The sequence below is a fragment of the Lepisosteus oculatus genome, chromosome 8 (assembly GCF_040954835.1).
Source record: "Lepisosteus oculatus isolate fLepOcu1 chromosome 8, fLepOcu1.hap2, whole genome shotgun sequence".
NCBI lineage: Eukaryota > Metazoa > Chordata > Actinopteri > Semionotiformes > Lepisosteidae > Lepisosteus > Lepisosteus oculatus.
This window is the reverse complement of record NC_090703.1, coordinates 50,295,943-50,322,561: the sequence shown is the minus strand read 5'-3', so window position 1 is coordinate 50,322,561 and position 26,619 is coordinate 50,295,943. Positions and strand designations below refer to the sequence as shown.

The 26,619-nt window shown below is 47.5% G+C and overlaps 2 protein-coding genes across 5 annotated transcripts; one reads left to right on the top strand and one right to left on the bottom strand.

The window, feature by feature from the left end:
• Nucleotides 1-689: 689 nt before the first annotated feature.
• atp1b4 (ATPase Na+/K+ transporting subunit beta 4) lies at nt 690-10,471 on the bottom strand. Its single transcript, XM_006632902.3, has 9 exons — nt 10,124-10,471; nt 9,793-9,862; nt 6,477-6,699; nt 3,787-3,915; nt 3,279-3,383; nt 2,876-3,078; nt 1,576-1,632; nt 1,288-1,380; nt 690-916 (listed from the first exon to the last, which is right to left on the bottom strand). Exons 2-9 carry the CDS (start codon nt 9,856-9,858, stop codon nt 755-757), a joined length of 1,038 nt encoding a protein of 345 aa, XP_006632965.1. The 5' UTR covers nt 9,859-9,862; nt 10,124-10,471; the 3' UTR covers nt 690-754.
• Nucleotides 10,472-12,383: 1,912 nt separating this feature from the next.
• tmem255a (transmembrane protein 255A) lies at nt 12,384-26,490 on the top strand. Of its 4 annotated transcripts, none has more exons than XM_069193778.1 (10): nt 12,384-13,276; nt 16,221-16,363; nt 17,698-17,760; nt 19,779-19,883; nt 20,117-20,185; nt 20,515-20,603; nt 21,185-21,256; nt 21,516-21,678; nt 22,084-22,227; nt 22,715-26,490. In XM_069193778.1, the coding sequence occupies exons 1-10, from the start codon at nt 13,222-13,224 to the stop codon at nt 22,856-22,858; spliced, it is 1,047 nt and encodes a 348-aa protein (XP_069049879.1). In that variant the 5' UTR covers nt 12,384-13,221; the 3' UTR covers nt 22,859-26,490. The 4 variants fall into 4 exon arrangements, with proteins under 4 accessions (XP_069049879.1, XP_069049881.1, XP_069049880.1 ...); XM_069193779.1 differs by having other exon boundaries at nt 12,387-13,276; nt 19,779-19,868; XM_069193780.1 differs by lacking the exon at nt 21,185-21,256 and having other exon boundaries at nt 12,385-13,276.
• The last annotated feature ends 129 nt before the right edge of the window (nt 26,491-26,619 follow it).

Genomic DNA, 26,619 nt, shown 5'->3' with positions numbered 1-26,619 from the left:
ATTCTGATTGAGTTGTTTTGTAATTGTTGAATTACAAAACATTAAATGGTTGTAACATTAAATTACCTCGCTCCTCCATCAAATCCAGGTAGTGATTTTGATCCAAAGGCCATAGTGGTGGACAGGAATAACATAAGAACACAATATGTTACATTAAATCAAGTGACGCATAACTAGACTTTCAATATTCTCCCGGCTATGTGCTCAATACGATTTAAAATTGTTATGGTGATGATGGTGACGTGTGAATATTATTCTTCGTTTTTTTTCTAATAGAGTGTCATTCCCTCGTTCATAAAATCACGTGATAAGTGGTCAAAGAACAACCTCGACATCTATGTGTGTGTACCTGACTAGATCTGGCTGTGCGGGAATGCTGTTAGATCTACAGTGGTCAATCGCCCTGACTCTATCTCTGCTGACCGTGTGCTTAGTGTTTCCTATAAGGATTATCTGTGGATACAAGTCACCGACAAATACAGCTTCTGTTAACATATTACCACTGCTGACGGCGTCATTCTGTTGGCGGGGGTGGTGGTGTGTGTGACAAGGACACGGCTATGTTATTTCTGTAACCCCGGCTTTCACAGAGAGGGTTCGACACATCCAGCGTTCTCTGCGCTACGGCTCCAGATATCGACGGCGATTCGCTTGCAGGAGATCCCCGCCCCCTCCTGCCTCGGCCCCCCCCCCCCCCCCCTCCTCCCCCCAGAGACCCCCTGCCAGCCCTAGCCGCCTGGAGAGCCCAGCGTCCTCAGGCCCCGACCCTGAGCGTGAAGGTGATCCTGCCCAGGAAGCGGTCGTACGGGGAGTCGTTGATGATGCCCTTGCCGTTGAGCTTGCACTGCACCGTCAGCGGGACGTCCAGCTGCACGCTGGGGAGCTGCACCGCCACCAGCGGGGATGTGTAGTTCACCTGGGGCAGAACGCAGAGGATGTCAACCATCGGGAGCAGAGTTCAGGGTTCAGAGTTCAGGGTTCAGAGTTCAGAGTTCAGGGTTCGGTTTGTTTGTCATATGCACTGTCATATGGGTGTCATTCATTCAGGCCGCACGCATCTACCACCACTGTCCTAGAGACTGCTAGAGGGCACTCCTCTTCCTCCCAGACGCTGGTGTCTGTGTTTGTGCACGGAAGTGGTCAATCACATAAATAAAGACGATTCGCAGGAAATTATGTCTCCAGTAAAAGAATTTGCTTTCTTAATCCTGTATATTCATTCACGAAAGATAGAGCCAGCAAACCTGACTATAAGGTGAGAAGAAAACACACTACCAGCATACTCACATGTCTCAGTTTCCCATAGTAAGGGTAGTACTTCTTGCTGAAGACGTTGTCGGGATAGAACTGTATGTCTCCAAGGTTTTCTGGTCCACCTTTCTGAAATGACGAGCGCTGTGTTACCGGAGAACGGCTGCAGAGGGGGAGGGTTTACTGCTGCAGCTCATCACAGACAGACCCAATCCAAACACAACTGACCCCCCTCAACCCTAAACACCCGCCAGTAAACAGCCCAAAAGGTTAAACTCCGGAGCCCGGAGACGACAGACTTGGGAACGAGAGGATGATGGGTACCTGAGCATGGCATGTCACGTTGATAGCAGTGCCTTCTCCAGGCAGGTAGCCCAGGATCTGATCGAAGACACAGAGAGAGACGGAAAGAAATGTCAAGAGCCTCCGGAGCATAAGGAAAAGGTTCTCATACATGATCAAATGCATTTAGTGTTTCACATAAACATTAGTTGTTATTCATACTGCCCAGGTAATAAACCCCCTACAGCCTGAGATGGGACAGGCAGGTGCTCGAGTCTGACTATGCTGGTGGCTGAGGTATTATTTCAAGCCAAGCTCCAACAGGCACAGCCTTTTAAGCCCTGAGATTTAGTTCCATATTATTTCCACACATTATTTCCATGATTTTTCTAGCAGGAATACTGCTAATGAATAAATTGAAAATGTGAACATCATAACAGTAAACAAGGGGGTTTAGGCGATCAAACTGATGGCAGTAAAATTGCTTTTAATTGTTTGTTGGTGGGTGTCTGCTCTTCTACATACTATAACGTAGTAACCACTTTACCATATTAAAGCATTTAAGACTCCAGCTGATTAGGTGCTCAAAACACAGGCTGCTTCGTGTTATAATTCAAAGTCTGAAGCCCGTGTGCTTACAAAACAGATGCCAAGAACAGGTGAGCCTGCTTCTGGCAGCGAGAGACAGCAGGCCCTGATTAAACAGGAGACATCTGGCACAAGGCTTTGTAGCGTTTTCTACAAAGTTTTTTTTTGTTTAGTTGAAAAAGGAGCACATTACACAAGGAATGGGAATCGAAAGAGGAGGCATGTTCTCAGCCAAACGTTCTCAACAGCAGGAAGCCGGGATCTGCAGGTCGCAGGTCGAGAAACTGACGCACAGCAATGACCCACGGCAGCCAGCCAGGAAAAGGGGACGCGGTTCTAGTTACAGCCAATAGATGCCACTGTGCGCTTACAAAACAGCTTGGGAAAACCGCCGCTGTTAAAGGGCTTTATTACAAAACACAGATATTAGTCTCTTGCACTAAAATAGTCTACAAGTTTGGTCATAAACAAGCCTATATACTCTCTTCCAGAAATCGTTTTTTTTTTAGTGAAACAATACAATTTTGTTAGCATTTTCAGAAAACAAATGTTATTAAAAAGCCACAGCGCGTTCAAAATATCGAGACAAAGGGTACTTTTCCTTCCCCGGTGGGCTGTGCTAAAGCTGTGTGTCACAGATGACGCAAAGGAAGGTTGACACAAACTTAAAATAAAACGTTTTGAAAGGATTTCGGCTCCAGCTCTGCTTTGAAGCGCGCAGTTGCGCCCCCGTGTGGCGTCTCGCCTTACCTACCCGGTTCATCTTGAGCACAACGCAAGGTTTTCCCTGAGAGTAGCCGAAGTCGGGATCCTGGACGCCCGAGCACTCTTTCAACCAGGACCTTTTGAACCAGCAGGCTTTGCGCTCAGCGCTCTCTGGCTGAAAGTCCTGCCTGAAGTAGTCTTCTTTATCACGGCAATCGATATTCCTCTCCTCTTGAAGGCTGTCATTATACGCTGTAAAAAAAATAGTTGCTTGACACGGGACTCGGCAAACGAAGCACAAACCTTTTCTAAGACGACTGGGAAGCAGTTTCGACACCAAAGCCCTCCAGTCCCGATTTAATGAACACAGTCTGAGAACGTTTTGGCTCTAAATGCTTCAGATATCCTTGTTTCCAGTAACTCCCGCCCGCGGCGCAGACAGACTCGCTCACGTCTCAGGTAGGACTGCAGGGCCTCCGTGTACTTCTCCCAGGAGCTGCGGTCCGAGGCGTTGAAGGAGATGTCGAAGCCGTTCAGGCTGGGCGACATCATCATGCCTGCCGGGCAACGTGCACACAGTCAGGACCTGCAGCCGCGGGTCACGGCCTGCACACCGACTGACCAGGGCGCAGGGACTGCGGGGTAGCGGGACAGCGGAGCAGTGGGACTGTGGGACAGCAGGACAGTGGGGCACTGGGGCAGAAGGACAGTGGGACTGTGAGACAGAGGGACAGCAGGACAGTGGGGCACTGGGGCAGAAGGACAGTAGGACTGTGAGACAGAGGGACAGCAGGACAGTGGGGCAGTAGGACAGAGGGACAGCGGAGCAGTGGGAGTGTGGGACAGCAGGACTGTGAGACAGAGGGACAGCAGGACAGTGGGGCACTGGGGCAGAAGGACAGTGGGACAGTAGGACAGAGGGACAGCAGGACTGTGGGGCAGTGGGACAGGGGCTCTCACCTGGCGGGACCACTCTGTCGCTGTAGGTGGGATTGTACGGGCTGATGCTCCACAACAGGCCGCACATGCAGGCTGCAAACATGGCGGCCAGGAAGGAGTACAGAGCCAGGTAGAAGAGGATAATGAGGCCTGAAACAGAGAGGTGAGCAAGGTCACAGGCGCCCGAGCATCCCCAGGATAAACCCCCAGCCAGTCTGACCGCAGCCCAGCCAGGGCTCCTGCTATATCGGTTCTCCGGGATGTGGATGGGCTGGATAGATCCATTAAGGGTCATCAGCAATCAGACACCTTGCGACTTCTCCTCTTCGTCACGAGCCTTCCTGCAGCTCACAGCCCATGGACTGGGATTGCATCACTCTTTGGAACTGAACTTGCACCACATAATCTGACACTGTGTGATACAGTCTGACCTCTGACTCTGTCCCGGTCCAGCTGGCAGCTGATCTCATTGCAGGGATACACAGTGTGCTGCCCGGCCAGACCGCTGTACACTCCTGTACAGGCAGTGAGATCCGCCAGTACTGACTGCAAGTACGCTCATTTCAGCCTCTGTCTCACTGCTTTGAAATGACTTTACTTGCACAGGATCTCAGAGCAGACGTTACAAAACCAGCTGATATCTGCAGGTGACAAAACACTAGATTTTCCTCAGTCAAGGACTGTAAAAAAAGAAATACTTATATCCCAGCAGAGAGGCTGCAAGTGAACACACAACATCAGACAGATGGGGGGAAATCCATTTTTATCTGCTAATGATAAACTTCGGCTGCATGTCATGTGTGAAAAATAAAGAAATAATGGAATGTGAGTCTTTGGGCTTGTTAATCTCCCATTGAAACTCCATTGACTCCTAATCAAGGTACGTTTGCGCTTGAACAACACTGAGTGGCTTTAGCTGCAGTGCAGGCTATTTCAGCGTGCAGTTAGAAGGGCTGCTTGCAGCCAGCACTGGGTCCCGGATTGACAAAGGAGTTTCTGTTTGAGCTCAGTGAGAATTTTCCCAGCTGTCCTTTCACTCAGGAACACAGTGAACCTCCGGTTGCTATTAGACAGACAGTCTTTCGCAGCCACAGAGCCGGCCAGCTCCATGGAACTGGGATCACTCCACTGGGGTATTGTCCTCCTTTTCAACCAGCTCTCTTAAAGGGACACACAGTGCTTTTCAGCAGCTTCGCAGTGAAGCCTTCTAGCTCCAGTTTTAATGCTGCGCTCACTGACCCCTCTGAGTTTCACCGCTCAGCAGCTGAAGGGTCGGCGATGGGGTCCTCTCCCCAGACAATCAAGCACAGCCCCAGGGGAAACTCCCTCACAGGCTTCCTTTGAGCATGTGCTCCTGTCAGGGAGAGACACTGATCCCTCACGGGGGGCGGAACCGCTGGGATGGACCGTAGTGATCTGGATAATGCATGTATACGTACGGATATTAGCTGGTGCATGCGCACAGGAAAAAGGAAGTGTATGTTAGCCGTGAAAGTACTAACACAACGTGGTGTGCAAGTCCCTCCCAGGAAAGTAATTATCCCCTTTCCAATCTTGTGGATTGTTAATTGATCGAAACCCAGAATAACAACAAAACAACAACAAAATGTGCTGCTTTATCATGCCAGTATAAGAAATGTTCACAGAAGTAAATGAATGCCTTCCAGGTCTTATACTTCTGTGAACCTTCACCCTTTAGCGGTGAATGGGCTTTGCCGAGATGAACCACGCTGGCTGTGCATCGCCATGGTGACCAGTGCCGCCGCTGGTCTCGGCGGACATGTGTGAAATGTGTGTAATGCCCTGAGGCTCCGCCAAGCTTCAGGAAAGCAGGAAAGAAGACAGTAGAGCTGCCCGAGAAATGTGAGTCCTGGCAGGAGGACAGATGGCTGGAAAGCTCTGTTGGGGAGGATGTTTTCCCAGGACTGTCCATGTTCCACAGAGGAGAAGCGTGCTATCTGCACACCTACATAAACAGTGACTTCATGTTACTTGCACGATACAGACTAAAGTGGGCGCAGTGCAGCCAAAAAAGGAAAAAAACTGGATGATAACGATCACTGCATCTCCATACCTTCCACCAACTGCCCTAACAACACAAAAAAAAAACGCACAGAAAATCACGGGCGATTTGTGTCATCCACTTGAAGAGTCAGACTCCAGATGCAGAGATCTGGGCTGTGTCCAGAAAATTACAGGCTGTGGAAGAGAGATGGTACCTGAAGCACAGGGTGCTAAAATGTGGTGCTGAAATCCCAAACCGCAGTTCTAACTGCTAGCAGAGATCAGGAACCTGCCCTTGGTTAGTCTGAACAAATGAGCTCTGAGAAGAAACCTCCTGAAAACATGTTGACAGTACCAGGACACAAGCCTTTGAAAGGAAGACTGTTCTGTTCTCTCCAATGTGACCAATTAATATAATCACACTGTCATACTGAAAGTATTCTGTACTGTGTGTCCTGTGGGATTGGTCATACTTTGTAAGCTTCAGTATTATCTGAACCATTATAGCATCTCAGTTTTCTGTTTTTTTCTGTACGTTTCACCTGCTGAAAGTAAACAGAATATGTTGCAACCATCACTGTGCTTAATGCAACATAGTTACACTGCAACATTATTTAAGACAAAATGAGATTCTGTCTCTTGACCCCTGACACTCAGGTCTCATCAATCTCCTTACTCCTGACAGACTAAGCTCCTTCACCACTTACTCCAGCTTTTTCCAGACCGTCCCATAAACTCCCTGGTTTCGGGGTTCCAGAGATACTTCTTCAGATCCGCCATGACCTCCTTACAGGTCTTCTTCGGCTTTGGCTTCGGCTTCCACCTCTCGAAACCAGGCTCTTCATCGTCTGACTCCTCCTCGGACTCCTCCTCCTCTTCCTCAGAGCCTTCTGCCGCAGCCGGCTCCTGCTGGGCCTCCGTCTCACCTGCCTGGGAGAGTGGCCAACAACACGTCAACTCCCAGAATTCCCGCTCCCGCTGCGGCAGGGCGGAGAAAACTCTCCAGAGCTGTGGCCCAGCCTGAGCATCAAACAGTGAGCCTCTCCAATAATACTATAGATAATACTTTATTAATCCCGTAGGGAAATTGATGCGTATAAATAGAACAATAGAACAAAAACTATGTTCAAAAACTATAAATAGAAATAGAACAAAAACTATGTCTTTGTTCTAAATATTTGTAAATGTTTGCTCGTTCTTACTGCTTTGGCGACACTGCAATTGCTTGGTCACGTAAATAAAGCCCTTTGAATGTGTGTTACAATATCAATGGGGGTCTTCCTAGAAGGAGAACAAGCCTGCGTTGACAACTGCTGTGTTTTTCTATACTCTGAAGGAAGAATATACTAATATTGCCTGATTTGGCCCATTCTGTAGCCACAGGAAGAGCTGCAGGCCTGCCAGTGGAAACCCCCCTGTCAAGTATTCATCAGAGGCAGGAGTGACCAGCGCATTAGGTCAGATAAGGCACGGGCAACATGTATCTCAATGTACATCTCTGAAACAAAAAGACTTTTTATACAGCTGTGAAATTTGATGTAAAAATCTTCTCTTTTTCCAGAACAGAGATTGTGTCTCATTGTCCTTGAGAGGAACAGTGCTCATTTACTGTAACCAGAACACAAACATTTCACGGCTAGCTAGGAGACACTGATTGCTGCAGAGTCATGAGAAAATCCTCTCTATCTGTAACTCAGCGATGCACAACAAAAATCCCAGGTTATCTGAAGATGTTCCCTGGGTTTCTCTTGACAACAGATAGTGATGAAAAGGCTTATCAGAATGGTTAATTATTAACTATTAAGGCAAACATAGATTACTGCTATACCAGTGACCATTTCAATGCACATCTTCAGAAGTTCTGAAAGGCATGGATATATTTGGTCTACAACAAGGAATTATTTCAGTGCCCATGTACACCAAACAGTGTTTGGGGCAATTTACAAGGTAAAAACATAAGTGCACCAAAAAAGAGAAAAACTAAATCAAATAACATTAATTAGAAATAAAGAAACAAGGACAGTTCTAATGAGCTTTTTCAGTGTTGAAATGATAAAATTCTAAAATATTAGTCGCTCATTACTCTCTTCAGTCGCATAATAATCTACCTGAAGAGAAAACAGGAGTCTCTGATTATAGTGAATTTACGGGAGAAATCCTTACTCTTTTACTTGACAGGTGTGCCTGTTTAACAATCTGTTGTATGAATATTTCCTTAGTTCCACTTAAATAAGCTGTTTGCATTTTCAATTCTAATGATACAAGTATAAATGTTATGGGGGCACTGTAACGATTTTTAACTGTAAGGGGACTTTCAAGAAATCTCTCTTGCTGTGAATTTAGTCCTCCGGGCTCAGGAAAGCCAAAGATCACTGATTGAGCCAGATGTTCTCTTGTGATTTGTTACAAACTTTGACCATGCAGCTGGGCACCAGTCCTTGGTCTGGAGGATGTGGATGAAATAGCGCAGTAAACACAGTCCTCTCAGTTTGGGTTCAATGAAGATCTTATTATCACGATAATTAGATCAGGTCTGTCGCCAAGCCAGGAGATTAAAGTCTGTAGCCCTGCCCCGTGCACAATTCCTGGGGCTTCATTGAAATGAGTTTATTTACTAGGGGGGAGGAACACTCTTAAAGCATTGTGTCAGCAGAGGGAATTTAGCAAACCAAAAAGGAGACACAAAGGCTTTAATCCTGAAGTCACTGATCAGATATTTTTATCATTTAAAAAATACTTTCCTCCCTCTCAATCCTGTTAAATGCATTTGGGACATTGGGAGTGGAAATCAGTGGCTCTAACCCACTCTTTTGCACTTTTATCTCCTTCTGTTGTCTGCAGAGGAAGAGAGCACCTGTGTGCACCAGCACCTTGAGCCATTGGTCTGCACATCACCCCTCAGCGGAGCAGCGACAGTGCAGCCTGAGCAGCAAGCACTGCGAGCAGAACTCCACATCACAGCTACTACAGAGGCTACAATCTAACATAACTCCCATCCTTCGGGTCGTTTTTAGAATGAGTGTACCGTTATTGCAAAACTGTTGTTGTTTTTTTTCAGTAACCAGACATACAGTGTGTGAATTCAGCGAGTCAATAGAGGGCGGCTAAATGCAACACTTTTAAAATGTGGAAAAATTCGGATAAGGGTTTCTGTTTGTGTGCCCGTGCAGGTTACCTGGGACAAACGCTGGCAGGCCAAACTGTCTCCTCACACGCTTTCATGTTGGATCAACAGACCCACACAAACACTTTTAAGAAAGTAATACATACATCTTGGTTTAGAGTTACCGTTACGCCACGGCTATGGATGTCAAAGGAAGAGGACACAGATGAACCCTTCTCGGATTAACACTTAATCCAAAACGTCGTCACGTTAATTTTCTCGTAACTGCATCCAGGGACATTAAAAATAATTTTGAAACCATCTTTCCACTCCTTAGCTCTCTCTCTCTATCTATATATACCGCACAAGTATTTTCACTGTCGAAAAACACTTTGTGAAGATTCCACCGAGCGGACCGAGTTCTTAACTACATTCCAAAATTCCGCCAACAGGGAAAAATTGACCGAGCCTGTTCTCAGAAGGAGGCTCCCGGTAATGCCATTCTTGAAGTGTTTAAGTAGCTCAAAAGTCTTTACCGCTTTCTGCCAGGAGTTTGCCAAACATCATTCATCTGAGCTAAGATAGCGTGTTTTTTTAAAAAATAAACGTAAAGCACATAAAATATAAACTGCTCGTGTATTGTATAGAACGGATATACCAACAGCACATTTTGCGCCGTTTCTGCTGCCATTTCACGGCGATTAGCGATCGCCTCCGGCACGACCGTTCGTGTTTCCTCGGAAAACCCATCTATCAGCTGCGAGCACAAACTTCGGCCGCCGGCTTTAGCACAAAGAGGTCGGTGGCTTTCGGCGACCCAGTCCGCTGACCGGGGCACCTGTGGTGTGTGTGTGTGTTTCTGCCCCAGCGTGAAGGCTAGCGCTGCCCAGTGCCCCCAGTTACCCCCAAGAAAAGCTCACCGCTTTCGGGAGGTAGTTTCCATGGTGCTGCTCCTCCGCCCCGCCCGCGGTGGTATCCGGCTCCATGATTCTAGAGCGGAAAAAAGTACTTATTAAGCCAATCACATCTACAGCTCTCCCCGGATAATAAAGCAGCCCCGCTATCGCTTGACACCCAGGCTTCAAAGCCCGAGAATCTAAATTTAAATGCATCAGAAAGTGATGTATCGGCAGGCCGATTAAAAGAGCGCCTAGCTTTTTAAAGCACGATGCGCGTAAAGATTCGAATTTGCTCGTTTTATTTAGGTCTACGGGCCACTAAAGGTTGCAATAATTGAAGAAGACGCGATACCTCGAGGTGTCTTGAGCAGGGACGCTGCCTTGGAGTCTTGAGCTCTACTTAACCCTTGTTAGCCTCTGAGTTGGTCAGAAAATAACTTCTGCTTTCATCGGAGAGTCGAGCCGCCTGCGACGCGCGCTGGTTGAAGGAGTCCTCTTCCCCGCTAGGCAGACATCGCAGTGAATGGATTCTCGTCGAAGCAGGGGACTGGGAGGGAAGCGTGAGAGCCTTTTTTTTTTTAATCCCAGAGGAGTTTTTGGCCGCTGCGCAGTTTCCTCCGCTCCACAGTATTCAAGACACGCACGGCGAACTCTTTTGTCTCCCGAGTTCTGGCGGTAGTAGAGCTGTTGGTGTAAAAGATAAGATTTTTTTTAGCCCCAGTCAATATGCTCTTGTCAATCAGCGCGGGCCCCAAGTTGGACACAGGGCAAAACTCTCGGACCGGGCTCGGTTTCTATTTTTATCTTCCTGGCTCAGACTTGGCCGTGCGCTTGAACTTGCTTGGTCAGTTTTCCTGCCTAAATATAAAACGGAACGGGCTTCCTTCTCAGACACCAAATGAGCAGGAGGGTGTCTTGGGCGCGTGTGTGCAGGTGGCCCTCGGGCGCCTCTGCCCACGTCCAGCACAGTCCCGCCGTGAATTCACCGTGAGGAGGCCTCTGTGAGCGAAGAGTCCCCCCGACCCGAATGCCCAGGGAGATTTGCGCTGCTAATTGATTTGCAGCTTTGATTTGTCTTTAATTTTAAAAAGGGGGGAATGTTCTCCAGAAAGGCGTAACACACCCTTGAGCGCCTGATTTGTTTGGATCGTCTTATCTGCTTTCAGGGGCCTGCGCTGTCCTTATGTTTTCATCTTTCAGGAGCACTGTAAAAACCTCTAGAAATGTCTGTTTTACTGAAAGACATTTTTTTGTGTGTGACTGAAATGTATTCTCGTGTCATTTAGCGACCAAAGAGTTAATTATTGTTTTATAATTATATAATTAAATATTGTGAATTGTGTATTAAGTATTGTGACTTTTGCAAAGAGCTATATATTGTTTCTTCCAACTTATCTTGGAGTTATATGAGAAATTTAAACTAGATGTTTAATAATCCAAATCATGTTTTTTTTTTGCCCAAGAGAGATTTAGTTGGTGTACAATCCTCTGTATAGAACATAAAAAGTTACCAACAAGAGGCTGGCCATTCGACCCAATAATTGTAATTCATAATTGTAAAGTGCACAGTAATTATTAGAATTACTGCGCTACCAAACGTTGTAAATGCATTACAACATTAAACAGGCTGGTTTATGACTGTGGAAAAAAATGACAGGAATCAACATCGTCAATAAATACCCACATCAATGAGGCCTAAAGCTATTTTGAGAACAAAACGCACTGCAACAATGAGTCAGGATGCGTTGCGGATAATTAATGGGTTTCTGAGGTGTGTAGGGAAATGTGTACATGTCCTCATGAACAACTTGCACTACGACTGTACGATAAGACAGTACTCATTCATCCAGACTGTGACAGTCCTCCGCGCGCCTCCTCGGCGCTCTCTCGCGGCTATGGGCGAACCTTTTCGTGGGGATGGCCGCCAGACACAGGGCGTGCCTGCCCTCTAGTGTTCCTCGGGCTCGCTGCGCCAACAGCCGCTGCCCTGTTCTGCAAACACGGCTCCGTGTCGCGCACCGTCAGCACCCCGCTATCGCTTGGTCCCCGGCTGGCCGGGCGATACGTGACCATCAAAGGCCCACACCGCAGGCGCCTGCTGGGCTGCTATCGGCGCTGGCTTCAGGCATGGCTGGAATGTAACACAACCTCCTCTTGTAATATAACGTTAACTCGCGGGCTGCAGGGGACGCCTGCGCCTAATTGCTCAGCCAACACCGGACTTCTCCAGCATCACTATCTCCATCTTCCTGCTATCGTCATCGCTGTTGCAATGGTCGGTCCCTGCACTCGTACTCTGCCACGGCCTAGACTATTTAAATCAGTATATAGTTACATGGTTTCCAAATCGGGAACGTGCTCTCATTGGTACCGCGGATGCGTAACCCCCGCATTGCACGATGCGTTTCTGAAACTGCCGCTTCATTTTCACAGACGTCAAGAGCGTCTTTTGTGAGATGTAAACAGGACAGTGGACAACACGTAGTCCGCGCTGTCCAGGAAAGCGGCTCCACCGCATCCTCACTGCAGGACGCCCAGCCTGCCGCTGTGGAATGTTCCACTGAACCACAAGGGGGGGTCTCTTTCCCAACTCTCCTCCTTGCGTCTCTCGTTTCAAGGGTCGTTGTCCTGTTATTTATTTGAAGCTTGTATTCTTCTTATTAATTGATTGTTTAAAATGTACTTGTTCGTATTTTTTTTTACGTATTCGTTGTTAATGTTGTTTTAATCTTCTTATCTATAACCTGCAATTGTCTGACCTGTAGGTTTGCAATCAAATATTTACTGGAGAAAATGCAGACTTTTGGGGAGGGGTAAAGGATGATCCTAAACAGATAATTTCCTTCCATTAATTTACTAAAAGGGGGACAGTCAGTTAACTACGACGGCTACTGTCGCTGCTGCAGCTGTTGTTAGTGATAGTTTTTCCCTCTGAGCACGTCTTTGATATGAAAGCACGTTTACGAGTTATAATTGCATGGGTGCACGTTGGCTTAAGGATAAAAAGACGCATTTCGAGAACATGTAAATTAGGGTAATAGCTGGTGGAAAATAAACCTGCTCACACCGTTAGAGTTGCTTGCAACTAAGCGGTAATTCCAATAAAGCAGGAAATGTAACCCAGTACAGGCGCTGACAGTGTCGCTCGGATTGCGCGATCGATCGGACGGCAGGCAGAGCCGCGCATGCCCAGTGCCCCGGGCTGCCGAGACCTGGACGCTCCGGATCGGGAGCGCAGAGGAAAATGAGAAGACCGCCGCGGCAGGGGAGAGCCAGGCTGCCGGAGTATCGTCAGGCTTTGCCCAGGCAGGAGAGGAATGGTCCACCGCTGCTGGTGGTGCGCTGACGTTCATCCCTGAGGCTTTGCCCGCACCGCCGCGTCGGAGCTCGGTTTTCTAAATCTTTGTGGCATTGTAGCGGAGAACCTGTCCGGCGCCTTAGAAATTCGCCATGCCTCCCGGACAGGAGCAGCAAGCCAATGGAATAAGTCTGTCAGCCACAGCTGGTATGTACAAGGTCAATGCAGAGGCTGGGAGTCCAGTGGTTGCCGTGTGTGTTTCAGGGGGTTTCTGTGCTGCACAGTTTATTCTAAGGAGCCCTTTTGCAGAGTGCGACGTTTTCTCGTTTCGCCCTGCTCAGTGTCCCGCTGAATTTGTATGCGAAGTCGCGCGTTCACCCGAACGAACCCCCCTATTTAAGGACAACCTTAAGAAGATACGTCTGGCACTCTGACGTCCCTCTTTGCGTCATGAAACAGTATTTATTACTCCCTAACATCGACTTTGTTTATTTTTTGGCATGTGTTCACTATTTCCCTCGATGCGCGTTGTCCGAAGGAATGAGTTCGGTTCAGGGAGGACGTTGACAGATGGGTCGTGTGCGCTGTCTCATTTGTCCGTGAGCACAGTCTATAGTCAAGAGGAAAGGATGCCTGTATCAATTTAGTATTTACAGATCTGTCATTGTGCTTCGAAATGAATTGTATTTTCTTGCTTTAACTGACTTGCTCCCTTTTCGTCTCTTGTTGCGCAGGTGCGGCTGTGATTTAAGTGTAATTGGAAAGCGAGTGTAGAGCATGCGTAAAGACGAAGTTCAATTGGAATTGCTTGACTGGTCTGAAGTTTCTGTATTCAGACAGAACACAGCAATAGTATTCTGTATTATACTAGAAATAGTATAGTTATTGGAATCTACGTTTTCTGGAGGTTCCGTACTGTTCAATTAGCTTTTAGAAGACAAGTCAATTCTAATAATGTTCGGAGTTTTTCAAATGTAGGTGGAATGATAACAACTTTCGTGTCTTTTAAAGTCTGATCCTTTTGTAAAAATAATGCATTGTTAAATGACTTTGATTTCTCCCTGCAAAGGCAAACACGTAACAGAATATGCATGACGTAGAATGTTATATTCAACAATTCGTATGCTAAGTTGCTAAATACATTGTAAAGAAGGTTCCCAGTTTCACGCTAAAGCCCAGCCCTTGTCAAAAACCTTGCAAGATCTATTTAACGTTGTATGGGAGAACCATAATAACGTAGTAAAACACCTTGTCCGCTTTTAAAATGAAAAAAAAGGTTGTTAATTGAGGTGCTAACACCTAAAAGAAAACTGCATTATAGTTCGTAAGTATAATGTATTAGTATTAGATTTACATGTATTGGTAAATCTCACGTCTAACCAGAGTGTGTCCTCCTGGGAGAAAGTCGCCATCGATAGGATTCGAGGTATAAGGAGATTTTTCAATTTGTATTTCACTAGGTGAGTCAAGTGAGAACAAATTCTGGTTTCCACTGACGACCTGGAAGATACACAGCCAGCCTTTGCTTGAGTGATCCGAGTCAAGAGTCCAGCAGTAGATTCCCACCTGGGATTTGAACCTGTGACCTCCAGTCCAGAGCACAGTGTTCTAGCTCCTATGGCACAATATTTCACTTAAATAGGAAGTGTGTTTTCTGGGGTAAAATAAGTTTTCTACTCAAAGTAAGACAAGTCACTTATTGCCTTTCTGACACTTGTCTGTTGTTGGTGTTATAATGTTTTAGTTCACTCGTGTGTGTCTAAAGCTTTGTGCCCATTGACTTTCTTCAGCACTGAGCACAACAGGGGTCCTATCTGAGTAGAGGCTCATGTTGGGGTACAGTCTGCTGTTGTTGGGGTCCTGTGTGAGGAAAGGCTGTTGTTGGGGTCCACACTGCTGTTGTTGGGGTCCTGTCTGGGGAAGGACTCATGTTGGGGTCCAGACTGCTGTTGTTGGGGTCCTGTCTGGGGAAAGGCTCATGTTGGGGTCCACACTGCTGTTGTTGGGGTGCTGAGTAAAAGCTCATGTTGGGGTCCAGACTGCTGTTGTTGGGGTCCTGTCTGGGGAAAGGCTCATGTTGGGGTCCACACTGCTGTTGTTGGGGTGCTGAGTAAAAGCTCATGTTGGGGTCCAGACTGCTGTTGTTGGGGTCCTGTCTGGGGAAAGACTCATGTTGGGGTCCAGACTGCTGTTGTTGGGGTCCTGTCTGGGGAAGGGCTCATGTTGGGGTCCAGACTGCTGTTGTTGGGGTCCTGTCTGGGGAAAGGCTCATGTTGGGGTTCAGACTGCTGTTGTTGGGGTCCTGTCTGGGGAAGGGCTCATGTTGGGGTCCAGACTGCTGTTGTTGGGGTCCTGTCTGGGGAAAGGCTCATGTTGGGGTTCAGACTGCTGTTGTTGAGGTCCTGTCTGGGGAAAGACTCATGTTGGGGTCCAGACTGCTGTTGTTGGGGTCCTGTCTGGGGAAGGGCTCATGTTGGGGTCCACACTGCTGTTGTTGGGGTCCTGTCTGGGGAAAGGCTCATGTTGGGGTTCAGACTGCTGTTGTTGAGGTCCTGTCTGGGGAAAGGCTCATGTTGGGGTTCAGACTGCTGTTGTTGAGGTCCTGTCTGGAGAAAGGCTCATGTTGGGGTTCAGACTGCTGTTGTTGGGGTCCTGTCTGGGGAAAGGCTCATGTTGGGGTCCAGAGTGCTGTTGTTGGGGTGCTGTCTGGGGAAAGGCTCATGTTGGGGTTCAGACTGCTGTTGTTGAGGTCCTGTCTGGGGAAAGACTCATGTTGGGGTTCAGACTGCTGTTGTTGAGGTCCTGTCTGGAGAAAGGCTCATGTTGGGGTCCAGAGTGCTGTTGTTGGGGTGCTGTCTGGGGAAAGGCTCATGTTGGGGTTCAGACTGCTGTTGTTGAGGTCCTGTCTGGAGAAAGGCTCATGTTGGGGTTCAGACTGCTGTTGTTGGGGTCCTGTCTGGGGAAAGGCTCATGTTGGGGTCCAGACTGCTGTTGTTGAGGTCCTGTCTGGAGAAAGGCTCATGTTGGGGTCCTGTCTGGGGAAAGGCTCATGTTGGGGTCCAGAGTGCTGTTGTTGGGGTCCTGTCTGGGGAAAGGCTCATGTTGGGGTGCTGTCTGGGGAAAGGCTCATGTTGGGGTTGTGTGTTTGAAGGTTCATTCAAGAGAAGAAAGAGAAACTCCATCATGGTGACAGTGTCCCTCCTCATCGTGTCCCTGCTGATTCTGACCATAGGACTGGCGGCCACCACCCGGACGCAGAACGTCACCGTGGGAGGCTACTATCCCGGTGTCATCGTACGTACGGATCCAGAGGCGCTGCTGTAACACTCGCCTTTCTTTGTACAGCCCGGCATGACTTAACCCCGTTATGACCTGAACGATATGAGCCACATTTCCAGAGATGTCCTGCAGCGGAATCCGACTTTCTTAAAGTTGTCAGTGCGTGTTATAGATTGTCTCCCACCAAAGAGTGCAGCAGGAGAAACAACACTCAGAATGATTGGGTTTTTTTTATTTTCTTAAACAAGCTTTACGGGTAGTAGAATCTTTGCTCAGTACAGTTTAATGAGATTTGAGCAATGCAATTGATGTGTTTATTTTTGTTCGGTCTCTGATGCTAAAAGTCTGTGAGCAACTACAAAAAAAAATGACATTTTTTTATGCCCAGCCACTCTGGAATGGACAGCTGTCTCTGCACACATCAGCTCAAGGCAAACTGCACAGGGCGGGAGGAGGAACCCACTGGTGACTCCGACAGGCGACATGCAGTAACTGCTTGATTAAAGTCAGGGCTTCCCAGCTGTCAGCCTTCATCCCCCAACCAGCTGCGTCAGAAATGTTTTGTTAAGGCTGATAACGCTATACCTTGCATAGCAAACCCAGGTGTGGCACAACTGTGTAGGCCTGACCCCTAAGACAGTCTTTTCTTGTCAAGCGCATAGTTTGCTCCATAGGAACAAGTAAAGGTTTATTCCATGCTTAAAGGAGAAGAAAGGAAACACATCGTTCCGGTTTTCTCCATGTCTCCTTCCATGGGATAGAGCACATTTGAAATCCCCAGCTGTGTTTTAAAGAGAAAAAAAATCCTAATTTTATTTTTGGTTTTCTACACTTATGTTCTCTCTGGCATGTTTTAAATCTTTGTGCTTCTGCCACCTTTCAATGGGTAAGGAAGTTTTGCGCTTCAGAACAGAGCTTTGAGACTCCTGCTTGAAAGGCTGGCAGATACAGCCTGAAGGCTGTCAGGTCTTGCCCACAAACATGGCTGAGAGAAGCTCTCATGTACCCTGTTCTGTGTGGAAACCACATCGTGATGCTGTAACCCTGCGGCACAGAGCGGAGGACCTCAAACAGGTCGTAAAACAGCTCTGTGGTCATGTCAGGAGCCCAGGCCTGACCTTGTTCTCCCCAGCAGGAGAGGACAGAGCAGTGAAAATGTGGGCTGTGACATTTCAAACAAGGCCTGGAAGGGCCAAAAGATATTCACAACATGACCCCTGGCAGTGGGTTTACTGTCCACTCCCTTCCCAAAACCAGAAACCACTGGACCTTTCAGTGCCCTTGGCTTGTTCACACTGAAGGGGGAATTTGAAAATGATTCCGATCTCCATTGCCCACTTGTTTTTCAGCTCGGATTCGGATCGTTTCTTGGGATCATTGGAGCCCACCTGATCGATAACAAAAGGCAGATGGTACGTTCTCTCCCTCTTCCGATTCCCGCGGGGCGCGTGGGAGCTCTGGAGGCAGGGTCTGGGGTCTCGATCCGCGGGCAGCCCCTGTGCGGAACTGTGAGGGGAGCGCAGCCCCCCGAAGGGCCCGTACGTCTCGTCCTGGACCGCCGGAGCGCCGTGATACCGGATGCCTCGTGAGATGGCAACAGAAATAGCGGAGTGTAACAGGAGGAGGGCGGAGTGCCGGGCAGGAATGTGAGGAAGAAGTGGAAGTGAAGAGCCCGCCAGCTGGTCTGTGAGCGCGGGGGCCGGGGGCGAGACACTGCACACGCCGCCCGCCCCCGAAGGGGGAGGCTGAGCACTGAAGTGCTTAATGTGCTTTTCCTGTCTGGCCTGAACCTCTTCCTTGACTCCAGCTGAACACCGTTTATGAAACAAGCCCTGTGCTGGGTCAGGCATGTGCAATCGCCAAACAGATATACGTGCTGAAGAAAGCCAAATGAAAATACGGCTCATTTTTAGTTTTGATTGCCCAGTTTGTGCATTTTTACTCACTGAAATGGCTTTAATCAGGGTGACAATGCATCAGGTGGCCCCGTAATGATTTTTTTTAGGGCGGATGTTCGCTGGCTCAGATTGGTAAGCCAGGGCTCTCGTCCCACGCCTGGAGGCCCAGTGGGACCGCGGGTCCGGTACTGGAGCGGGAGCTGGACAGGGAACCTGGAGGCGTGTCCTTGCTCTCGAGAGCCGGGGCTGTCTTTTTATTTGGCGGAGCAGCACGGTCTTTGCAGTTGCAGACTGAATAGGCCCTCACTGTCACTAGGGCTGCTGATTTGCTGTGCACGGTGGGGTGAGGTGTAATTGAATCTTTCCTGCCTTTATTTAATGAAAGATACAAATGGCCCCAGTAAAGAGCTGGGCCCTGGGCCAGGAGCAAGCCGTCGCCAGAGAGAAGTGACCCCAGGGCTGCTGGATCCAGCCTGCCTGGCAGCCCCACTCCCTCTCCCAGCAGCAGAGACAGAAACGCACAGCTCTCGTCTTCAACGGCAGCTTATTTAGAACAGGGAGCTGTCTGTTTCTGTCAGAGGACCAGTCTTTTTCAAATGAGATAACGTACACAACTGTAGCATATCCAGATGCTTTTGTTACATATTAAAGCAATTATCCTTTTACATTTTTAACCGGTGAGATAAAGACTTTATGCTCGGCTCATCAGTGCCTAAAGTTTCCTGCAGCTGTGTTGCCGGCACAGTGTCGGGCAACTGTGATTGAGACCGGAGCCGATGAAAAGCAGCTCAGTGACTGTGTTGCTTTCGTCAATGAAAGCAAAGCCAGCAGTGGTCACTCCAGACCTCCTGCCGTTTGATTTCGTACACTGTTGCTGTGTCAGTCGATATACAATCCTTTTTTAACACTGAAATACCTGTAATTGACTGTGTCTTTTCCTTTTATATTGACCAAAGATTTAGCCAGGTCAGGCAGTGTGTGAAAATATTTCAATCTTGAGGAAGTGCTGATGAGGAAAAAAAAAAGATCCTGAATTAGCACAAGCTGTGGATCCTCCGACTGGGGGATCGGAAAGTGTCTTTAAAGCACTAATTCTGCTCAATATAAACTACCGTAGGAAGACTGATAGTGCTGCTTTAGTCAAAGCTTTATACACACGTGTGGCAGTGCCAATTTAATGGTCATTTACATTACAGCTGAGATGTTTTATTTGTTTCTGTAATTGCAAAAGGAAATCATTTTAAATCGTGTTGCTTACCACAGCACAAGATATCCTAATGACTGTCTTTCGATCTGTTCTAAGTGTTTTGAACTATAGTGAATATTATGGAAGGTCTTGCAGTTACTGGTCGTGTCTTGTAACTCAGCTGGCCGAAGGGGTTCAGTCACATCTGAGCCAATTCCTAGTTGTTTCCAGGGTTACACGACCTCCAGAAGAGGTTTTCATAAGCAGGACTGTTAAATTAAACAGGGCGAAGAGGACATGAGGCAAGGGGCTGATCTCACCTGAGTGCGTGTCTTTCCTTCCACAGCTGGTGGCCTCCATTGTGTTCATCAGCTTCGGGGTGGTGGCTGCCTTCTGCTGTGCCATTGTGGACGGTGTGTTTGCTGCGAGGCACATTGTGAGTGTTGTGCAGGTCTGTCTGTACCTGCTGTGCAGCTGTTGGAAGTTCATCCCACTGATAGCCGGCACTGTGTTAGCCTGACAGCAAACTGGCATCGCAAAACCTGTTAAGACTTACAAAAACATTGCTTAGCAATTTTACAGTGTAACTTTAAAAGGTAAAATGTTGCATTTCAAGTTGTTGGATGTTTCTGTCACGCAAGATTCTGTTTCCACGTATATTGATGTAAAAATGATGTCTTCTAGGATCTGAGGCCTCTGTATGCTGGAAGATGCAAATACTACTCTAGTGTTACATCTATTGATGACCAAGAGGTAAAGAACCTTGTTTGTGTTCTGTGCAGCCATTCAGTCTACAGTAATGCAACAAGCAGTACCATACCACCCTTTTTATACCTGTTTATATAAGCAGACTGTTTTCTGACAGCTTGCATTCCTGACACGCAGTTGGTATTGACATGTAATTAACGCACAGAAGAGTACTTCTATAATAACATGACTTTTTACAAGTGTCAAACCCACAGAACAGAAGGGAGGAATTTTACATGTCCAGTGCTCTCCCGTGCCCTTTGAAAGCTTGTTAAGAGGACGAGGAACTTTTGGGTAGTCTGTCTTGCCTACCCATAGTGCTCTGTTTTTCCCAGGTGCCCTGCCAAACTGCTTCGCGGGGATCCTGCAGCCTGCGTGTGAAGAGCAACACCTGCTACTGCTGTGACCTGTACAACTGCGGCAAGTGCGTCTCCATTCCCCTGTCCTCTCGGTACTAACGACAGGTGGAAAAGCTAGTAAACAGCCACAGCCCTTTCTGCCCTGCACCCAGGACTGGGCTGATGTATATGTAGAGGGCGCTGCAATCTGCAGGCAGCGGTTTAGCATGTACTCAAGTTGCTTTTCAACCATCGCCTGTTCATACCTAGGAAGAGGGTTAATCGGCCAGTCAAACTGACCAAGGGGCCAAATTAGACCAGGTCTAGTTAGTGTGTCTCCAAAGGGCCAGAGCTGGCCAGTCCTGGTATAAACAGACGTGCGCGTGCAGCAGAGCCCTGTACTGTCTCGCCTCCCAGTGGGTCCTCTGTCACAAGGAGGGGAATCTGTAACATGAGATAGGCGCTTGGGGAGGAGCAAGGCTGCTTGAGAGCATTGCAGGAGTGTTCCTTCAGACTGTGCTGCCCCCCTCCTCCCCCTGGCTGCTCAGTGGTGTCAGTTCTGCACCAAGTCACAAGACAACAGGCCCATCGTGGTCGGTTTCTGATCTTTCCCTTCTCGCCTTTCGTCACAAACACAGCCTTGCCTCTTGTTTCACCTTTGTTTCAGAGATCATCCTCTCTTAGGAGCTCAAAGCAAAGACATTTTGACAAAAAATCAGAGAACTCCCATGATTTGGAAGTAGGTCTTTTCTGTTTACTTCCCACAGCTACGCTGTTTGGTTGTGGCTGGGTGAGAAAGCGTGGCTGTCTAATGTCCTGAGTCTGGCTCCTGCTGGATGGGGTGTGAGTCTGGCTCTGGTGCTCCTAGCTGCTTGCCGGGGCTCCTCCTCCCCTGCTGGGGTGCGCATGAGAGCCCAGGTCCTTCTGGGGCCTCCAGCCTGACTCCGGTCCACCGGGTCCCCTGATCCACTCTTCCCTTTCTGCCTCTTGTGTTCCAGCCGCATGGAGGTGATGGGCGGCTACCACGAGTACATGGACGTGCGGAGCTGTCAGGACGTGGTGCATCTTTACCATTTGCTGTGGTCGGCCACAATACTAAATATAGTGGCTCTGTTTCTTGGAGTTGTCACAGCTGCAGTGCTGGGGGGATTTAAAGACATGGTGAGACCAGCGCTCCGATGCCTCAACGCCATTGTGAACCTTTGAGTTGAGAACTGGCGTCACAGGACTGCAATATTTCTGCACTTCTTTCCATTGCTGTTAAACATGTGCTGGGAATTGGCACAGCCTCAGCTAGAGTGCTAAATCTATCACCCTTTCTCTACAACCTGAGATTCAGCACATTTGCAGAGCAGTCTTCTTGTGCTGTGTCTTTCATTTTAACGCACCACAGCAAAGGTTTGTTGCTTCAGACGTACCCAGCTACACTTTTCAGACGCTGAGACAGTTTTACTGTGCGCCAGTGTTTTATTAATAACTTATGTATTTACTGCTTTTTTTTACGAAATCTTCCAGCGGGAGTGTGTTTTGAGTGGGGCAGTAAATGTTATTCTGTGTTTTGGCCAGACTCCCAGCTCTGGCCCAGATAGCTATGAGCCAGACCCTCACCCCCCTCGGGATTCCTGTGAGCCCCCACCTCCGGTGGCCTCCTACAGCTCCTACTACAACAGCGCCCCCTGCCTGCCGCCCTACACTGCCTACGACCTGCAGGTGCTGTCTCTCTCCCTGTCCTGTTGACTTGCATGCAGTAGTACAGAGGTAGGGGGCTGCTCAGCTTGAGTGGCCAGTTTCCCCATCAAGAGTCTCTGAATAGTTTAAAATCGACTGTCCTATGACTGGTGCTGAAACACAGGTTAACAACCAACTTGTGTTCCGTTAGTGGGATGTTGTTTCAGTTTGTTTCACCAGTCAGCCAGCAGCGTGCTCGGTCAAATGGGGTTTTTTTTTCCGCGTGCAGTTTTGAATCAAGTGGCAAATTTCAAGTTAAATTTAAATGTAAAAATGATAGCCACACTAGAAATCCCTACTTCTGCACTGAGAAACAGTCTAGTCTAGTCTGGCTTAAAGAAGGTGGGAGGGGTAGAGCTATCTGCCCCCGCTTCTCGTCCTCCCCCGGGCCTGGGGGAGGACGGGGCGGGTCTCGTCTTGTCCTCCTCCGGCGGTCTCACTCGGGCTGCTGGGTGTGTTTCCTCTGCAGGGCTCCAGCATGTTCCCGGACTCCTCCGGCCTCTCCGATGACTCGCAGTCTGCGGCCAGCTACATGTGGCCCACCCAGATTCCCCCTCGCTACTCGCCTCCGTATTACCCCCCCGACGAGAAGCCCCCTCCCTACAGCCCCTGAGTGCGGAGGGGGAGGAGGGGGTCACCCTTCCGGCATCTCGCAAACCCTGGGGGAGATGGAGGAGAAGAACTGGAGGGGGTGGGGGTAAACTCCCAGTTTACAGCAGAAGGGATGGGAGACCTCTCTTTGCAGCCTGGTCATAAAGACACTGTGAATCCTCCTGTTTGTGCTCCACAGGAGCGGAACTTTTTTTATCGACAGGATTTTTGCCAACTTTTACATCGCTTCGTGCTTTTGCTGCATCCGAAAGAATGGATTTCGCTCATTGGTTCTTTCTAGCAGCGTTGCCCCTGCTGCTTTTACATCGGAAGCTTTTATTATCCTACTTGACCGTATGGAATGGCCCATACACATCACTGCAGCACTGACTTAAGTTTCAGATGACAAGGAGGAAGGGCACCAGAGGCAGTGGCCCATTTAGACCGGCCTCTAGTGGTCACAAGTGGCACTTCGGACACTTCTGTCGACTCAACTCCAGGACTGTTTACAGCACCGTTTTGATGATGAACACGAGCTGGCTAGAACGTCCCTCCTGGGCTGTGCAGGAGCGTCAGCTGTAGCATTTCCTAGAAAGAACTGCCTTGATGTCTGCTGTACTGGAACTCTGCGTGTTTTCACTTAGTGGTCAACTGAATCACCTTGTACTGAGAATCAGTCTTTGAACACGCAATCTTTACTTTGTATAGCACGTTTTCCCCACGCTGAGCACCATCTCATGTTTCTAATACGCTATGAGGGAGTACCTGAGGTCTGTCAGTTGTAACCACTTGTGTGTGTTAATGATCCACCATGTTTCATTAGCAGTAGTCCGTGTCTTGGCATCGTCTGGAAGAACGCACTGAATATACACGCTCACCTTTGTTTTTTTACTTATTACGAGGAGCAGTTAGATAAAGATCTCTTCACATTTTTTATCCAAGCCGTTGTGTGCAGAGCTATGACAATGCTGTATGTGCTGTGAGTTACTGGAAATTTGACTTACCTTTTTTTTTAAATGACAGTCATTCAGAAGGCTAGTGTAAAAGTGTATATGTATTTTAATTCGAAACCATCATTTATATAAAAATGTTACAAGCTTTGTTGCTTGGAAATACATACCTACATTCTTCATGTTTAAGCTGATATTCTATTTTGCAATGAGAAAGACAGCAGTATAACTATTTAATATGAATTTTTCCTGGAGGCAAACTGTCTGCCCCAGAGTAAATGAATCACAAGGGCATTTTGCCCACAGTGGAAATCAGATTTATTCCATTTGCTGTGACTGGTGAATGTTACCAGAACACAATTTGCAGCTTACAGAGAGGAGCAGCTTGATTTTCTGGTAGATGACAGACATAACACAGTCTGTGATGTACAATAATGACAGAAAATGGTCTTGTTCTGGTCATTGTTGCTTAATTATTGTCTGTGATATATCATTAATTTGCAGATGATCTGAAACAGCTCCCTAACAAATAAAAAGCAAGAACCGCTGCCTGTTTTTGCATCCCCACAAATTTAGCTTTACCATCAAAGTTCCGCAGTGACAGCCTTGTTTATACCTCCTGTAAGTATATCCAGACCACAGAACTGGAAGCATTCAGCCTCCAGAATCCTCATTCGAACCTGAAATACAGACAATGGCTCCTGTTTCAACCCCTTCTGTTCAACACTGGCCTTCTCCACCCTCTGGCCTCTTGGTGTGTGTATAGATAGCAGGGGCAGAACTGCAAAAGAGCTTATGAATTTTCATGATCTTAAAATTAAACTGTAAATGAACGGGAAAGTTCCAGGGTGCCAGGAGCCACCACAGTCCTATGGCCTTTAGGGCTGCAAGTAGTGTTTTGGTACATTTGGAGAACATGTAGCATTTGGAGTTCCAGTTTGCCCTGTAAAGATGTCTCAATAACATTGCGAGTCAAAATGAAGATTAATAAAAGGTTGCCATCTCTTTTTCTTGGGCATGGCTTCCTGCCTCAGGAATGGGATGTAGGCTCAGTGGAGGCACACTCTTTCTGAAAATCTGTAATTTTCTTTCCCCTTTTTCAGTTAATCCAAGACTGTCCTTCAAATCTAATTGAGACACTTCCATTTATTCTCACCTGGATCGTTAACTGGTGGCTCAGTGTGTGCAGGTCTCTCTGGGGTTTAGATCTTGTAGCCTCTCCATGCAGTGTAGTAAAGTCTGGATCACTTTACTACAGCAGGACAGAACCAAGTAAACCAGCACACCAGCACGGCTGCCACTTGTCTTCCTCTGGTTCATGACCATCCAACACGCTGTTGTTTCTGAAACTGGTAATTGACCTAAACACAGGACACGCACTCTTCCTGGAACACCACAAACAGAAGAACGAGATTGCACTTTACAAGACCATCCTTCTGCTTTGTCACCCATTTGACCACCCACTGAGCATCAGCCAGGGTGACCACTTCTCCAGCGATGTGGGACAGAGTGCATGCAAGTGTGCTGGCGGATGGCCAGGGGTGTACTACTGTTCTGTTTTTATAAATGCTTTCTCGTGCATATTAGGTAATACATGCCAATAAAAAACAGGCCACTTTTATATGGTTCCTGCCTGGGCAGATCACTGAAATTAACATAAAAACCCAGGATGATCATAGCTGAACTACACTGTCCAGTAAACCCAGCATTTTCCCGTCAGGTCAGGAGAGCCGGCCTGTGTTCAGATTCGGGCAGAACTGAACTGGTCAGGGTCCACTCTAGCACTGGAGGTAGAGCTGAAGGGGGCTTGAGCGTCAGGATGATAGCTGCCCACCCGAGTCATGGCCAGAACCCCGCCCTTTCTTGCTCTTTCACAACCAGAGACACCAGCCTACCACCAGCAACCTGGAGACAGACACACACAAGAATATTCCTCTTCATAAAGGTTTATTTCCATTCTGGACAGAACTAAGAGCTATAAATAAGGTTTCAAAATATGAAAAAAACAAGTTAAGAAAAGGCTTTAGTACAGTTATTTACATTTAATAGTTATTTAAAGTTTTTTTAAAGTATTTTTTTTTTGGAGGGGGGGGAATGGAGTAGCACTGCTCAAACATTCGATCTTCAAGAGCTACTGGGATAGTATAAAGAATTAGTCTACAGAAAAATGACTCACCAGTGGCTCCTACTGGCCAGCGTAAAAGTAACCACATCCCCAAAAACAGGTCAAAAGAAAAATTTGCAATAGCAAACAACACTACGAGGTAACACACTGTACACTGAGTGCATAGCTGATATGATCAGTTAAGCACTCAGCTGAGATCTTAACAGCACATCGGCCTTTGGGAAAAAATGTAATTCAGAGTTTCTATGACGCAAATTGAACACACGGATAATAGCAGGTCTCCTCTACAATGTACAGCAGAGGCACTCAGCAGACTGTCCTGTATGATCAGCATAAAAATATAGAATACTAGTGGATTCCAGGGCACCACAGGAACAATACTGTGTGTTGGTAAATGAAGGCTTATATTTATTGGAATGTTTATCGCTACATTTACTGGATGTTGTTATTGACACTTTTTTAATTGCAAATTGTTGATTGACTAGAAAACAAATAAAAGTGAAAACAGACCAATAGGATGGTGAGCATGCTCAGAATAAAGTTTCTGGAACATCACACCAAAGGGCCCCTCATCCTGAATGGAGTGTTTTTTCTTTATTGACTAAACCTGGAATTTCCGAGTCCCTGGAAAGTCAGGAAGCAAAGAACTTGATTCAAACCGGAAAACATTCCAAAATGACAACGTTTAACTCTTATCAAATAAACGTT

Coding starts and splice junctions, on each gene's coding strand:
- atp1b4 (XM_006632902.3), bottom strand. CDS start 9,858: ATGGAGCCGGATACCACCGCGGGCGGGGCGGAGGAGCAGCACCATGGA. Junction 6,700..9,792: donor GAAACTACCTCCCGAAAGCG/GTGAGCTTTTCT, acceptor CCACTCTCCCAG/GCAGGTGAGACGGAGGCCCA. Junction 1,633..2,875: donor TTGTGCTCAAGATGAACCGG/GTAGGTAAGGCG, acceptor GTCTTCGATCAG/ATCCTGGGCTACCTGCCTGG.
- tmem255a (XM_069193778.1), top strand. CDS start 13,222: ATGCCTCCCGGACAGGAGCAGCAAGCCAATGGAATAAGTCTGTCAGCC. Junction 13,277..16,220: donor AAGTCTGTCAGCCACAGCTG/GTATGTACAAGG, acceptor GTGTGTTTGAAG/GTTCATTCAAGAGAAGAAAG. Junction 16,364..17,697: donor GCTACTATCCCGGTGTCATC/GTACGTACGGAT, acceptor CTTGTTTTTCAG/CTCGGATTCGGATCGTTTCT.